Genomic DNA, 15,971 nt, shown 5'->3' with positions numbered 1-15,971 from the left:
CTTCAAGTAACCTGTTTTATGGCATGGCTGGAATCTGCACATCTGTACTGAAGCGGTTTTATATATATAACTTCCCACGTAGGGTGACAAATGGTTTTGCATTGTTCACGGTTGGTGTGTTTTGGGCCTTGCCTGTTCTATTGGCCAAAAATAAGAATTCTACTATATGATTACCTACATGCAGGAGAGACATTCCAATAATGGTTGATCTTACAAATGGCTACTAGACCTCTTCAAGGTTCCTTTTAAAGCAAACCATGAGGAAACTTTTTTGGTCACTCAAGGGTAATCCATGAGGTGACACATGCTGGTGGTGTGCAGGGCCAGAGAATTAAGTGGGTGGGACTGTCTCTTCTTCCTCCTCCTCTTCTTCTTCCAACCTTCTTTCTTTTCCCTCCCTCCTTACCCAGCAGGCTTTGGGACTGGTGATGGGGACCAGATCAGTCTAAACTGACTGCTTGCAGAGGGGATTCACCCATTAAACATGTAAAGTGAACATATTCTCAAAAGAAACTTTGGGAGCCATCACCCCAATTATATAAGGAACTCACTATTGATCTTTGAACATGTCTGTTGTCACTTGGACATTCTACTGCTAGCTGCGAAAAAGCGATGACTCTCTGAGCTAATCCTTCCACTGTAAATCAGAGTCTGGTGAGTCTGTTGCATAAATAGCTAGGCAATTTAATATTAAATTAACAGCTTGCTTTCATCAGTCTCAAAAGGTTAATCAGTATGAAAATTTCCAAACCAAACCAGTGATCAAAGACTGAAAACACACTTCCCCAAAGCTACATTTGGCTAAATATTCTACTGAATTTAATTGTGTTCATGAGTAACTCAGGGGAGTTAGTGCCTGCAGGCCATGCAGTATGCATGCCCCAGCCACAGCGAAGTTATCAACTGCTCTTCCTTTCACAAAGATGTTCAAATCTCACATGACACACAGTCCTGTACTGCCAGGACTGGCAGGTAGACATCTGGTGCTGCAACAAGGATACAGCTCATTGTTTCCTCCCTACAACTTTTCACAGTATGCTTTCCTAAGGCCCTCCTAGGTAGCCAACACAGCTTCCTCCAGGTGTTATAGGTAACAACTCCCACTAGGCCTTGACAGCTTGTGTTGGCTGGGGTGGATGGGAATTGGAGGGTATCCAGTTGGCCAGGGCTGCATTAGTACAGACATATTTCTCTGTCCTGAGAGAATGAGTAGGTTTTCACAGTAGCCCATTTAGCTCAGCACAACTTTGGGGCAATGTTTTAGCACCCGTGTTACAAATCTTTGAACACCTGCAGTGAACACTCTTCCACAGAATAGACTTATAAATTTGCATTTCAGCTTAGTTGGCAGAACATGAGACTCTTGATCTCAGGGTTGTGAGTTTGAGCCCCATGTTGGGGGTTGGACTCAGGGTCCCTTCCAACTTTACAGTTCTGTGATCTATGAAAATGCTATTAAATAATAGTTATTAAAGAATAAGTACAACGAGCTACAGACTAGAATGAGACACCAGAAACAACAGTGTTTCATTTGAAATGCTTGAAGGCTGGTACAAATATTCCGGCTGTGTCTGTCTTTAAATTTACTCCCTTTAAATGTACTCCCCTGCACAACCAACCTACAATCTCTATTGCGCCTGGCATCTCATTTTCTGTTGCACAGCAGAGGACTGTAAACAAATTGTGAGTACTGTGAACACGGTCACAGAATTCATACCAGAAGTCAATCCTATTGACTTCTAAGGCTAAGGATGGAGATGGCCACTATTGCTACACAAAAGCCTCCCGTTTATTTACATCACCCTTATGATAAACATTCCAGCTTCTAGCTACCAATTTTACAATTGCAGATTTCAGTTTGAAACTTCAAATGTGGAAGATGAGCCATTAAATGCCCGAATTGAGCCCAGCAATTCTTTGCTGTGACCAAAGTATTGTAGTCTGTAAGTTCCTGGTTCAGTATTGTTTTGAATGTGCCACTGTAATTGAGATGTGCTTCGTCCCCAGTTGCCTTTTTGCCAGATGAACCTGGTTGGGAGAGCGAGGGTGATGGATTAAGCCAAGTCAGAGAATACACAAGCAACAGTTACCGGAAAAGTACATTTCATTGGGCAAAATATTCCTGCACTGCAGGGAATTGGACAAGATGAGCCTCGTGGCCCCTTCCTGCTTGACAATTCAATGATTCTATGGGAGAAAGGGACAAGATGGATACCTATTGTGTGCTTCCCAGTCACTTGTCTTCAGGAAAGGATTGGGAAATGAGATTGCAAGCAGGCAATTACCGGTAGTAGTTTTTTATTGGAACGTAGGCAAGCTAATGACTATGGGATGTCCAGATAGCTATTTGAAATGTCACAGTTTGCATTTCATGGTGTCTGCTTCCTATGCCCAACTGGGATGAGCAAGGGCCCTGATATTACGAGCAACAAATTTCAAATTAGATGTTGAGACATTTAAAGCCATAATTGCTGAAGGTTAACATAATATACCTATATATAAGCTTTGTATATCGACTTTGTATTTTCACATTTATACGTCCCGTTTCTACTGTATGAAACAGTCTGCATCAGTGAACAATTTTGCACAAAAAGGAATGCAGTTGCCTGGTGGCCCCCGAATTGATAAAAGATTGCACCAAGCAAGCCTCCCTGGGGAGTGCATTCCACAAATGTGGAAGCAGAGGTGCATGTCATTGCTTTTGGAGGACATAATCAAGAACAAGCTACATGACACATGGGGAGGCTTCGAAAGAAAGTTTCCCTCCCAGGTTGTCCCAGTAAAAACCACTGCTCTGTAAATTGCTGTTTGGAATGGAATAGAAGCTCTCACTGGAACCAAGAAGAACTTGCATCTTGTACCAAGGAATTTTCGTCAGTACTTTGGCAGAGAAGCATAAGGGTTAAATCTCCCTGCCTACAATTGTCCCCTTCCTGATTGTCTCCCTCTTAAAGATGCTATTTGCATTTTAAAAAAGAGGATTGCTGCAACCTGCAAGCAATGCTTTTAGGATTGTGAAAAGGTTGGCCCACAGCAGTTTGAGGAAAATGTAACTCCTGCCAGTTCTCTGTATTATTATTTTTTAATTGGCTCACCTGGTGTCCCATGAGGCATCATCATGCACTACTTGCCAACTTCTGGAAGCATTGTCAAATTTCTCTACTGTGAGAAATGTGAAACTGGTCTGGAAAAAAAAAGTTTACAGAACAGTGACCCAGAGATTATCACGAGAAGCATGAGATGAGACTTGCCTCTGCAGAGGCGCGTTGGCATAAATGTTTTTTTCAAACAATGTGTTTTTTAAGTTCCCAGTGCTATTCCTTCCTCACCTTTGTTTCCTCTCAGTATCCCTTATGCTCCCGTATTTCTCACACCTCCAATCTCTGCACATAAATGCAGGGAGATGGGGGGGGGGGCTGGAAACCAACAAACCCAGAAAAAACCTGTCCCTGAAGATTCTTACCATATTTGCCGCAGAATTCCTTGGATTTGCACCAACAAAATGAACATCGACAACTTCGCCCTGAGGTGTGAGAGAGAGAATTGTTCTTGAGGAAACGAATGCTATGTTGTGTGTACACACCACACAACACTGCTCCTGCGCAAGGAGGTCAGGTGATTATCACTCCTTCCCTCTGAGCACTAGGATGGTGTTTGTTCAGCTCCTACTATAGTAGGAACCATTAAATAGACATAAAGGAATGTGCTGTGGCTTTGAAAAGAGGGTGGGGTTATTTCTCTGCTGCACAAACGGTGCTGTTTTGGTTCAATGAAGAACTCAGAGGAATGGAGGGTAGTGGCTATATTTTTACCTTTTGGGGGGGGGATTAAACATTATTTTCGTAATTTATTTCGTATGTTTTTCATTTGTATTTCGTTAATTCAGATTGCATTTCAGAAGCTAACTTTGCACCAATCTGCACAGTAGGGCAAAAAAAGTCCACTTCTGACATAAAAGCATCTGGGGGGGGGGGAGAACACCCCTTCAGTTGCCCCGGCTTTCATCATGTGTGTGTTGGAATAGTGTGTGTGTGTGTGTGTGTGTGTGTGTGTGTGTGTGTGGAGCTAAATAAATCTGGAAAGGGTGTGTGTGGAAAAAGAAGCCTGAAAATAATTAATGAAAAAAGCGTTTGGGGTTATCTCATTTGGAGTTCTTTTGGTTCATATCTATTTAATCCAAGATGAATATTAATGGGGCTACTACCATTCTAACTTCTAATTCTATTTCCCAAATGCATATCCTTAATTAGTATATTTGATGTAAGTTAAGAAACTGCATAATTTCCATGTTCAAAATGGTACAAAGAAGAACACCGTAGTATTTTATTTTTTTAAAAATGGTATACATACCACCCTGTACTTTGACCGTGCATCTTGTACGATGTCCCCAAATTTGCTACCAAGTGGTTTTGCATCAAGAACAGGAAGCAACAAGTTCAGGCTTATGTTGAAAATGACTGGTTCTGGGAGTTTGGGCAAGTCCGGAACAGTATCCTGAAATGAGTTAAATTTGCTTTGAAATGGCAATGGTCTGTTGCGTCTTAATGATGTACAGTGGTACCTCGGGTTATATACACTTTAGGTTACAGATGCTTCAGGTTACAGACTCCGCTAATCCAGAAATAGTACCTCGGGTTAAGAACTTTGCCCCAGGATGAGAACAGAAATCGTGCTCTGGCGGCGCAGCAGCAGCAAGAGGCCGCATTAGCTAAAGTGGTGCTTCAGGTTAAGAACAGCTTGAGGTTAAGAACGCACCTCCGGAATGAATTAAGTTCCTAACCCGAGGTACCACTGTACAGGCATGGAAAAGGGAAGAGGCAAGAGTTTAGCGCTGCCACCATCTACCTAATGGTAGAGCCGGTCCTAAATACTGAGCGTCCAAGCTGCATTATGAAATAGCCCTTGAAGAACACAAAAGAAAAGACCGCAGTTCTGTTTCAATTAAATATAGAGAGTCCCATCTGTACAGCTCAGCAATTACCTTAGCAATAGCCCTGGCCAGAGCACGGAATGACTGGATGTAAGCAGAAAGGGTGTGTGGTCCAAAAATGGTGGATGCTCCTTCGTATCGTTGAACCTGTGAAGTGACATAGGAAAACACCTGAGTTCTGGGCTGGCATCAAGGGCCTCAGAACTTGCCAAAGTGCCCTGCCTGCCCCTGCTGCTTTTGTGTGGTGGTGGTGGTGGCTTCTTCTGGAGACGTGCCGAAGTTGCCATGTGACCCCTGTAAGCTAGGCAGAGGCAGGGTGGCATCTTCCTGTTTTGCCTCAGGTGGTGAAGGACCGGCCGCTCTGATCTGGCTTCTGTGCGCAAGGACAAGGAACAATAACCTCCACTCCCTGTGGGAGTGTAATGAGGTGTAGTGGCATCAACAGAAAAACAGGGAGCAGGCCCTCTGGGGTTTATTGTTGTTTCATGCTCCTGCTAAATTACTAGATGACAGGCACCTTCAAAAAGTGCCTTTATATGCTTCCAATCTATCCACAATTTTTCTGGAGGTAATTTTGAGTCATTCATTTGCTGGTGTGGGTGTTAATGAGTTTGCAGCTGTAATGAAAGATGGTCAGATATGAAAGAAAAAGAAATTTTGTACGAGGGTGGTGCCAGTTTATTTACCTGGTATTCTTCGTAAGTAGTTATATAGTGGGTATAAATATTACACAGTCCCGAAAGTATAATGTTCATTCCTGGTTTCCCTTGACTCTCAAATTCCTAAGAAACAGGTGCACAAATGAGTCAATCGGCATGAAGCAGAAGAACTAATTACTATTCAGAACTAATTACCTTGGGATTGAATCATGCATTAGCTGCATGGGCCTGTAGGGTGCATAGCCAAAGCAGCAGAATTTGACCCTCCGCTCATCAGCTGATAAGTGGGGGGGGGGGGCGGTTTAAATCCTCCTCAGTTTAGCAAGACTGTGGCAGTGGCATGTGAGCAGGACGGGATGGGACTAGTAGAAAGAAACTATTGCCCAAGCTAGCTTTTTATAATAGTCTATTGATTCAGCCAGAAGCGGCTTAGTCATGCTGGCCACATGACCCGGAAGCTGTACGCCAGCTCCCTCAGCCAGTAAAGCGAGATGAGCGCTGCAACCCCAGAGTTGGCCACGACTGGACCTGATGGCCAGGGGTCCCTTTACCTTTACCTTATTGATTCAAAGGGGAAATGAATAAATCAAGAGCGGGAGAATTGTCTTATGGGCAATCCCATATACTTTTAAAGCTGTGAACTTACACTTTTAACAGCTTCACGCACCCTTCTACCAGCCATTGTCCTGAGAAACATGAAAACAGATACATTAGTGTCCATACCCTTCCACTGAGCTGTAAGTAAATTAGGTTTCAAGACTATCAAAGCACCTTGAAGGTTTGTAGGTGATTGGTACAGAACCGATTTTTTATGTTGTGATCCACCCTGATATCTATGGATGTAACGCAGATATTACTACTACTACTACTACTACTATTAAGCATCCCCCCATTTGGTGCCCTCTAGATGTTATGGGCTATCCCTTCCATGGTCATGCTGACTGGATTTGATGGGATTTGTACTTCCAAAATCTGTAGGGGATTTAGGAGAAGGGCAAAAACAATTACTGACATCTCTGACATTGCACAAGGGAATAGAAAAGGACTTGTAGATCTAGATCAGAGCTACTCTTTAAGTTAAGCTGAAACTTAGAGAACAAGCTAGTGACTAGATTAAGTCCCATTGCTTTAAATACGACTGATACTGCAGCCCTATATTACTGCAGGTAATTGGGCACAGAATTGCAACCTTAATCATGACTTATCTTTTGCTCAGTTGTGTCCACTGTGTATTAAATATAACATAGTTACTATGCTAATGTGTACAAAGTCAAATGGGAATGGATCTTTTCCAGTGCTATTTTTTCTGGGAGTATTCAAGGGTAAAAGGCCTTGGTCCAGTATACCTGAAGGAGTGTCTCCACCCCCATCATTCTACCCGGACACTGAAATCCAACGCCGAGGGCCTTCTGGCAGTTCCCTCGTTCCAAGAAGCCAAGTTACAGGGAACCAGGCAGAGGACCTTCTCGGTAGTGGCACCCGCCCTGTGGAACACCCTCCCACCAGATGTCAAAGAGAACAACAACTACCAGACTTCTAGAAGACATCTGAAGACAGCCCTGTTTAGGGAAGCTTTTAATGATTAATGGACTATTGTATTTTAATATTCTTTTGGAAGCCGCCCAGAGTGGCTGGGGAAACCCAGCCAGATGGGCGGGGTATAAATAATAAATTATTATTATTACTTAGTACCAGCTCCACCTTTCCCCCACCTTTTTTTTTGCAAATGTTGAAAGTGTGGCACAATGGACAACTTCATGGTGAATACTGGCACCTTTTTATTATTCTTTTTTAAAAAAGCATTGGACCTTCTCCTTTTAAGTTTGCAGTACTTTAATACAGAACTAATATGCCACTCATATTGTCTGTTTGACCTTTCCACTTTCCCAGCTGTTTTTCATTCCATTTCCAAATGCACAGCTGCAGGTCTTTCAGAACTATCTCTTTCCCTTCAACTATTTATCCTGCTTTTGAACGCACTGTGAAGGTCCTTAACACACATTAATGAATGCACTTTACTATCAACGTAGAATGTGAATACATACGTAAACTCTCCTGGAAGAGCCACTATTGCCACAGATCCAATGGTTGCTATTTGAACATCAATCACATGTGGGTGCCATGGGTAAGGTTTTGAAAGCTTAAGAAATTCAGGAAGTAAATGAGAATCTCATGTTAGCTTTTATTCTGAAAGATGCCATTCTGGATGAATCTAGACACATCAAAGAAGCGTTTCAGTTAAAAGCATTCTAAATTTAAACAGGGAAAACGTGTAGAGAAAAACGGGGCTCCACAGCGCTATCTGGTGGCACAATGTTATATTGCATATATAATGCATATCAATCGCTTTTTCTTTACCAATCTAGCTGAGTCCTCTGAAACAGCCCATCCTCATCCTCACCAAAATTGTGGGGACTAGTGACTGATCAGAGAAAAGTGAATGGAGGTATGAGGAGATGCGCCTCCATCTATGCTCCACCTATTTTATTTGTAAATAAACTCAAATATTGCACAATGGCAATCAGCCTCTTCCAGGAAAACCAGCCTGGGAAAGTGCCTTTTTGCTCCGAGAAGACTGGTGTGCACAGCATTATGTTGACTATCTAGGTCCACATCAATTAGATTACTCAAGTCTGAGCTGAAATGGATTCACTCCTGGCAGCAAATTCTCATGTTTCATACCTCTCCTGTAGGAAGCAGGATGGGCTTCGGACTGTGGCATTCTTTCGTTTCATTGGATGGCTCAACAAATAATGCGTCACGAAGTGCATCCCACAATGAATTGCCTTCTGTTGTGCCTGTCAACAAATATGTAAGATAGCTTAAGAGGTGTTTATTAGATTTTTGAAGGCAAAAAGCTGGAGCTAAAGAGAGAGGATGTTGCTTTGAACATTATATTCTGCATGAGCCATACTATTTCCATACTATTTTAAGAGCATTAGAGTGTTTTCTGTTGATTGGTTTTTGCCTGACATTTCCACCTTCCTTTCCACTGGTTCCAACCGAGCATCTCAAGAAGTAGGTAGCTAAGGGTATAAGGCTGGTCACTGTGAGACCAGTCTTGGACTAAATGGGCCAGAGGGTTCTTGTCATGTTCTCATGTGGTTACTCATGGAAGCTCATGCTATTTTGTTATAAAAAGCTCATTAAATGTTAGTCTCGTGCTGCTGCTGAACACATTTTTCTTCAGCAGGTAACCTGCTAATATTTTACTTATTTTTGAAATAATATATATGTTGAGAATGAATGCCTAGCTTTAGTTCTAATATAAAAACCTATTATGTGCATTTAAAAAATACACGCACAGTATTTTCAAAAGAAGCCTGATGGATATGTAGTTTCGATTCCATTACCTTGAAAAAAACAAATAGCTTAGGCTCCTCCCAAAACATTATCACTAATTCATATTGCTGTCAAGTATGACTTAAGGTAAAGGTAAAGGGACCCTTGACCATTAGGTCCAGTCGTGGGCGACTCTGGGGTTGTGGCGCTCATCTCGCTTTATTGGCCGAGGGAGCCGGCGTACAGCTTCCGGGTCATGTGGCCAGCAGGACTAAGCTGCTTCTGGCGAACCAGAGCAGCACACGGAAACGCCATTTACCTTCCCGCTGGAGTGGTACCTATTTATCTACTTGCACTTTGACATGCTTTCAAACTGCTAGGTTGGCAGGAGCAGGGACCGAGCAACAGGAGCTCACCCCGTCACGGGGATTTGAACCGCCAACCTTCTGATTGGCAAGTCCTAGGCTCTGTGGTTTAACCCACAGCGCCACCCACGTCCCCAGCCTATAAAAAGCTGCTAATTACAGCTACCCATCATTTAAAGAGTTTGAGATAATTAATCAACCAACTGAACATTAATATAGAGAAAAACATTTATGTAGAAATGAGAGATCAAATAAAGATTCCTTACCACATTTTAATGGCCGCTGCCCTACTTTTAATAGTGCTCATGATTTTCACTGCAGAAGGCTGTGCGATTTCATAACCCTTTGAGCTAAGCTGACTAACAAACATTGCCTGCAGCAGTGGGAACTGCTGTCCACAACATGGCTTATCTCACAGTAGTCTATGTAAGGGTCTAAGGATGCAAATCATGTGCGAGGATTGGCTGTACACTCTCATGAGCCTATCTTTTAAGAAGGTAACAGCCTTTACATACAATAAACATACATACAGGGAATGAACTCCCACAAAATCTCTTATTGTTCACTACAGAGGGAGTTAAAGCTAAGGAAGGCCAATTCAACTTTTTGATATTGATTAATCATTTGGGTAGGGACACGGGTGGTGCTGTGGTCTAAACCACTGAGCCTCTTAGGCTTGCCGATCAGAAGGTCGCCGTTTGAATCCCCGCGATGGGATGAGCTCCTGTTGCTTGGTCCCAGCTCCTGCCAACCTAGAAGTTTCGAAAGCATGCCAAAAAATGCAAGTAGATAAATAGGTACAGCTCTGGCGGAAATGGTGTTTCCATGTGCTGCTCTGGTTTTGCCAGAAACAGCTTAGTCATGCTGGCCACATGACCCGAAAAAACTGTCTGAGGACAAACTCCGGCTCCCTCGGCCTGTAAAGCGAGATGAGCACCGCAACCCCAGAGTCATCTGTGACTGGACTTAACTGTCAGGGGTCCATTACCTTTTTAATCATTTGGGTAAAATCAGACTAAGGGTGTTTAAGGCCTATCTGGTGTGCACAAGAGAGGGACACCTGAAGTTAGGAGCCATCTTAGGGTGGGCCACCTGAGGGGTGAATTTTAGGCCAGTGGTGAAATCAGATCAGATTAGAAGATATCCGACCCTTCCAAATCAACACTACCTGATTTCAAGGTCCATACTGATCACAAAATGTTATACAATCAATAACAATAATTAGCAAACTTTTTTTTTTAAGAATAATTTTGTATTAACCGACCAATCACATCAAATCAAACCAAATTACATAAATTCCAAATTACAGAGCCGAATTTTAAATTTTTGTTGGGGGTACCCATATTTCAAGTTCCGAAGGGATCCAATCAACTTCTTGCTTCTTACTGCTGTATTAATGTCCACAAATCTAACCTTATGATGTTCACAGTACTATCCAGTCCTTTCTTATTATTTTTCCACATATCTTGTTGTTATTTTCATATATTTTTCCTTTCTCTTTGTGACATCTGATGGTATCCACAAGCTGGTTAGAACAGTTTGTAATCCTGCGTGGATTTTTTTTTTTATTTATCCAGTAGCCATATCCAGACGTTTTCCACATAACATCATTTCCATACATCAAAACAGTCTTAGCGTCATTAATCTTCACCAATCTGCCTCCTTTCTCAAAACCTCTGAGGAGATTCACTAGGAATGCAGTCTCAAAACAAATCCGTTCTTCCTCCCGGCTGTAAATCCTTTGGCAAGATGGCGACTCCGAATTAATTGCTGTGCCATTCCCAAAAGCTCTTATTGCTTCTCGGTATCCATAAAGCATACTTTTGGTTAAAGTTTATGTCAGGGAACTGACATCGGCGCTAGAGGCGGAGGGAAGGCTCTCAAATGATGCTGGAGAAGGGCCCAGCAGGGAGAGAGGCAGCTCAGCAGATGGGGAAGCAATTCAGTGCAACACCAGGAATAAGGAGGGGCAGATGGGGGAATCGGCGAGAGGGCTCCCAGACTCTTCACTGGACACCAGCGGGGAGAGCACGGGTCCTCCACTACCCATGCCCACCCTGCGCAGAAGACTTCCGCGCAGAGAAAGTAGGAGGAGACTGGGTGTCAAACAACTTTTATGTTGGAAAAGGTTTAAGAAACGCCCACTGATGGATTCTGCTAGTGACTGAGGCAGCCACGAATTGAAGGGCTGTCCAGGCAGAAAGGTTTAACAAGGCAACATAGCCAGGAGAGGCGACAACTTACGCACAAACAACCCCATACCATTATAGTTTATCTCCACACAGACCTTAATCATCCTGCTTGGGTCAGTTCAACCGACGGTTCTAATGAGGAGGGGTTCTTGTAAATCACATAGAAGGAAAGTAAAAAGGTTTCCCCCCCATTCAGCCCCATTGTCAACATACCCCGCCTTTAGTGTATCTTCATCGTAAAATATTCCTGTTTCTCCAGCCCGTCGTCTTCTTTCGTAGAGGTCACTTAAATTAGCAGATTTCACTCCCCTTCTTCACTTGAAATATGTGCATTTGCTTCTTTTGTAATTAATTATTCCAAATTGCTGCAACTAGTGCGCGATCAGAGACAGCGTCCAGGAGAGCCGATGTCCACACGGGGGCATTCTGCCTAGGGCCCTCACCCCTTTCTTTCGAATTAGGGTGTGATTTATGGGCACAGCAAGCAAGGGCAGTGTTCCCCATTTCCTTGGGGCAACAAGGGAGGCTGCCTACTCCCATAACAGCCTCATAATTACCCCGTGTGGGTCGGAGAGATGGTATTGTCGGCCATCTTCCAATGCGCTCCCTAGTGGCCCCCCAATAATTAGCAAACATATACAGACAACTTACAACTTGCGTGGGTATTAGTTTCCAGGGACTGTACACAAAGGGAAAAATAGTGCATAGCCTGAACTTACCATGTGTGATCATCCCTCTCTCCGGAACCCAACATGCCAGGCATGCAAAGCTGTAATCGCGCAAGCTAAAAGTGTGCAAGTTGCAAGTCAACTGTAAGGTTTATCTCCACTTGCCTTGAGTGAAATTCAGGATGCCTGGTCCATCTACAGTACCAGCAGCAAAGCTGTACCCCACAGCAGGTTTACATGTTTTTCCCTTGAGAAAAGCATAATGAAAAAGTTAAGGTGCGCTTTGTAAATGCCTCTGTATTGTTGTTTATTTGCTGACTTTCTACCTAGCAACAGACTTCCAAGGTGGCTGCTGATACTTTACCGAGTGAGTAGCATTGAGCTGCACAGTGAAGTTAGCCATGTCCACCCACTCGTGACTTGATCTGATGGGGCCACTTATCTCTTCGGAGGCCTTCATAGACAGTTCCTGAAATACAAATGGCAGTCATGGGAAAACCCACCCTAATCTGCATGCTTATATTTCCAGAGGATCTGTCCTACCAACTTCCTCTACACATAGGAAGGCTGGAGGCCCTATTGCATAGCCTCCCCCTCCTTGCTTTGCTATTTGCTCCTGAGATGGAGTGAGTCTCAGCCATGTCAACAGTTGGTTCCTGAGGGGGTGAGAAGTGGAGGCAGTGGTACCCTTCCGGAGGCAGCGACAGGGCACTTGGGATGGGGCAAGGTTGGGTGAGCTCTGGGGTGGCAGCAATGGATACACTTTTGGGAACACTGCACCTGCCCCAGACATTTGCTGATTTCACTGCAACCCCAGCACTGTCCCGACAAGTGCAGTGCTATCGTGTACAGAAGGATGCCATCATCTCTGCCCCACTCCCAAGAGTCATCTCTGCACGCCATATTAGCCTTGGGTGAATTGTCATTACTGGCGGTCCTTTTTCTGTTCTATTGTTCTCTCTCATGCAGCCGATTTAATCTTCTCTGCTAGTTAGGAGGGGGTAATACTGGAAGAGAAGAAAGCCAGAACAACGATCAACTAGTCTATGGAATAGAACTGCTTCTTCTGAGGACAAGAATGATCTATATCCTTCCTGGGTATCTGAACTGAGTCTTAATAGGTCATGGATATTTGCCTTTTTTAAAAAACAAAACAAAACAACACACCACCACCCCCTACTAGAATGGTAGGAACTGTTTATGGCACAGCTAGTTTTGTGCACAATAGTGATATTTATTCCCACTCTACTGAATAGGAGTCAGGCTGGTATTACCAACAATATTTTAGAGGAAGAAATTCACAGCAAACTATTCAGTCATCACTATTCAGTAGCGCTTCCTGGGTTACATACTAGTTACATACCATCAGCCTTACCTGTCAGATAAGGTGCCTATCAATATGAAATAAGATAAGAATGTATTGTGACTCTCCCTATGTCCTTGGAATGGACTGGAAAAAGAACTCTGAAGCGAGATGAGCGCCACACCCCATAGCTGCCTTTGACTGGACCTAACCGTCCAGGGGTCCTTTACCTTTACCTACCTATTTCCAGCTGGAGGAAATGGTCAAAGGCATTTTCAAAGACTTACAGATGAAAACTTAATTGTCAGAAGAATGCTTGTTTTTAAAACACAAAGGCATCCTAGAATTTCAACCCATCAAAGCTTACCTTCGCTTTCAAGTAGATCTTTCTGCCAATTATTTTGGTGCTCTCAAACATATCTTTGCCAGGACCTGAAGCTATGCACTTTGTGGCCTAACATTGGAAAGAACAAATAAAAGGGGAAAGGCACAAACTGTTAGTATATAGTTTTATACTATAGTATACAGAGGCAAAAACTGTTGTAGCAGTTTTATCAAAGAGGGCAGCTCTTATATGTATTTCCATCATAATTCCATGAACCTGCACTGTCAGGAAACTTATTTATATTACTCCGCTTTATGGGACTCCTACATAGCTAGAAAAATATATGAATTGGGCCTTAGGGCCGGCCAAGATGCTTGCTAGATACAGAACAGGCACCTGTGCTTCTAGTTTTCCTTGCTTAAATTCAGGCATTGAAGGGGAGACACCCTTATCAGGAAGTGGGGAGGCTTATCTCTTTTCTCCCCAGTGTGATCAGAAGGAACTGTCTCGCCACTTGTCTCTTATCCCAATAGTACATCCCTCCCTGTGATCTTTGCTCCTGCAGCTCAGTTCCTATGTTCTACTCTAGGTGCACACAATTGAGACAAACACACCAGTTGCTTCTCTAGTAACTCTCTGCCTCTCCTCGCCTTCCTCTTGTTGATAAAACCATTGATTTGGCACAAGTTAAAACCAATTAAAACTCAATTAAAATCATGTGATCAGCAGAGCTCCGGAGCCAGCTTTCTGACCTGACGCCATCTTAACCAGAGTCCCTTCCTCTTGTTGATTTTCTCTCAGTTGATTTTTGGATTGTAAGCACCCTGAGGCAGGAACGTGGCCTCTGGTGCTCTGTAAAGCACCACACATATTTATTTGTGGTAAATAAATAAATATTTCCCTTTCACTCATCTTGTAGGGAAGATAGAAAGATGTCCTGAGTAGAATTCTAACACTGCCACAGGCCACTCTGGGGGCGCCAGGGAAGATGCTGTTTCTCCACTACTGTGGAATGGATTTCATTTGTCGTCTTTGCAACCCCCCACCCCCACCCCAAAATGAGATCAAACCCACTATTTGATCTCATATGTCCCTTTCCTTGATTGCCAGTCTGTCATCTCATTGTGAGTTTCGAGGAAAGGCACATGCAAATAACAGAAGGAGGATTGGCACTGAATGGGAACGGGGAAATAGCATTTGCATCAGCCGCACACCATGCCTTTAAACTGAACTGTGACAAAAACCTCAACAGCAGCTACAGAAGACTGGGTTATTGTGGATCATTGTCCTGGTTTGAGAGATGCTCAGGATGACTCCCCAAGTTCATGAAATTGGTTGCTATAAACGTTGGCTGCATTTCACCTAGGTTCTGGCCAAATTCACAGGCTGAGCTCAAGCCATTTGGTTGTGCCATCAGGATTGCTACTGGCCTAATTCATTATGTCAGCTAGAATGGTGCTGAATGAAGCACCATTTGCAAAAGCGCAGTACAAACAATTGTAAACTCTTTCTGTGGGTAAAGATGTAATTAGCCAGTGGCATTTAACTTGGGCAGCAGTAGTGTAATTTTGTATTTAATGAGTATCTGAAACACCTCTTGAGATAATTTATGTACAAAGTATGCTGAAACAGAAAGACCGAGACATTTATAGATGGCTGAGTATGTAGGAGTTGTGGTTTTGCTAAACCTGCTTATTGAGATTGGTTTTACAGGGTGTGAGGGAAGCACTGGGAACCCTATAATTGAAACTGGAGAGGAGACAAAGCCAATCTAGACATAGATTGATTTTAGCAGTTGGTTTTAAGGAGTATTTTATCCTGTGCTATGTGAGCCACTCAAAGGTTTTTGTTGATTAGGCAATATTTAAACCTTGTTAAATAAATCAAGATAAAATGATACCTACCCCACCTCCTGGGCAGTAATTGTTCAAGTTCTCACACGACTCTCCCGTGTTAATGCAATGTGGACCTTTTGTGTTCGGAGACACATCTCCCAGGTTAGATGATGCAAAACCTGCTACATACGGCCCCTGCAAGGGGAGGAATGGTCTCATTGGTGATGCCATCCAAAATATTGCTGCAAAACGTCTGCCACATATTCATTTTTGTGCCTCACGGAAAATGTTTGTAGATGCAAGAATGTGAAACCAGTTAATGCTCACTAGATAGCATGCATCACCTAGATTTTCCCATCCACCTCAGTTAAGTAATATGTGGCATGATATAATGGAAGTAAATGGTCCTTTA

At 43.2% G+C, this 15,971-nt stretch overlaps 1 protein-coding gene across 5 annotated transcripts in view; it reads right to left on the bottom strand.

Annotated features, from left to right (window-relative positions):
- Positions 1-663: 663 nt before the first annotated feature.
- The window catches only part of ASAH2 (N-acylsphingosine amidohydrolase 2), a 45,955-nt gene continuing 30,647 nt past the window's right edge, over positions 664-15,971 (bottom strand). For all 5 annotated transcript variants that reach the window (XM_083503070.1, XM_083503073.1, XM_083503069.1 and 2 more), the window contains 13 exons: positions 15,629-15,754; positions 13,767-13,853; positions 12,461-12,565; positions 12,262-12,343; positions 8,272-8,387; positions 7,635-7,729; positions 6,236-6,275; positions 5,617-5,712; positions 4,982-5,077; positions 4,351-4,494; positions 3,464-3,523; positions 3,096-3,184; positions 664-2,028 (listed from right to left, as the gene is read on the bottom strand). In XM_083503070.1, the coding sequence (XP_083359196.1) occupies positions 1,854-2,028; positions 3,096-3,184; positions 3,464-3,523; positions 4,351-4,494; positions 4,982-5,077; positions 5,617-5,712; positions 6,236-6,275; positions 7,635-7,729; positions 8,272-8,387; positions 12,262-12,343; positions 12,461-12,565; positions 13,767-13,853; positions 15,629-15,754 (1,311 nt within the window). In that variant the 3' untranslated portion in view covers positions 664-1,853. The remainder of the gene's footprint in view (positions 2,029-3,095; positions 3,185-3,463; positions 3,524-4,350; positions 4,495-4,981; positions 5,078-5,616; positions 5,713-6,235; positions 6,276-7,634; positions 7,730-8,271; positions 8,388-12,261; positions 12,344-12,460; positions 12,566-13,766; positions 13,854-15,628; positions 15,755-15,971) is intronic.

Source organism: Podarcis liolepis, assembly GCF_965112155.1.
Source record: "Podarcis liolepis genome assembly, chromosome: 5".
Taxonomy (NCBI): Eukaryota; Metazoa; Chordata; class Lepidosauria; order Squamata; family Lacertidae; genus Podarcis; species Podarcis liolepis.
Note: the sequence above shows the minus strand (reverse complement) of the source record. Positions and strands in the feature narration are given on the sequence as shown.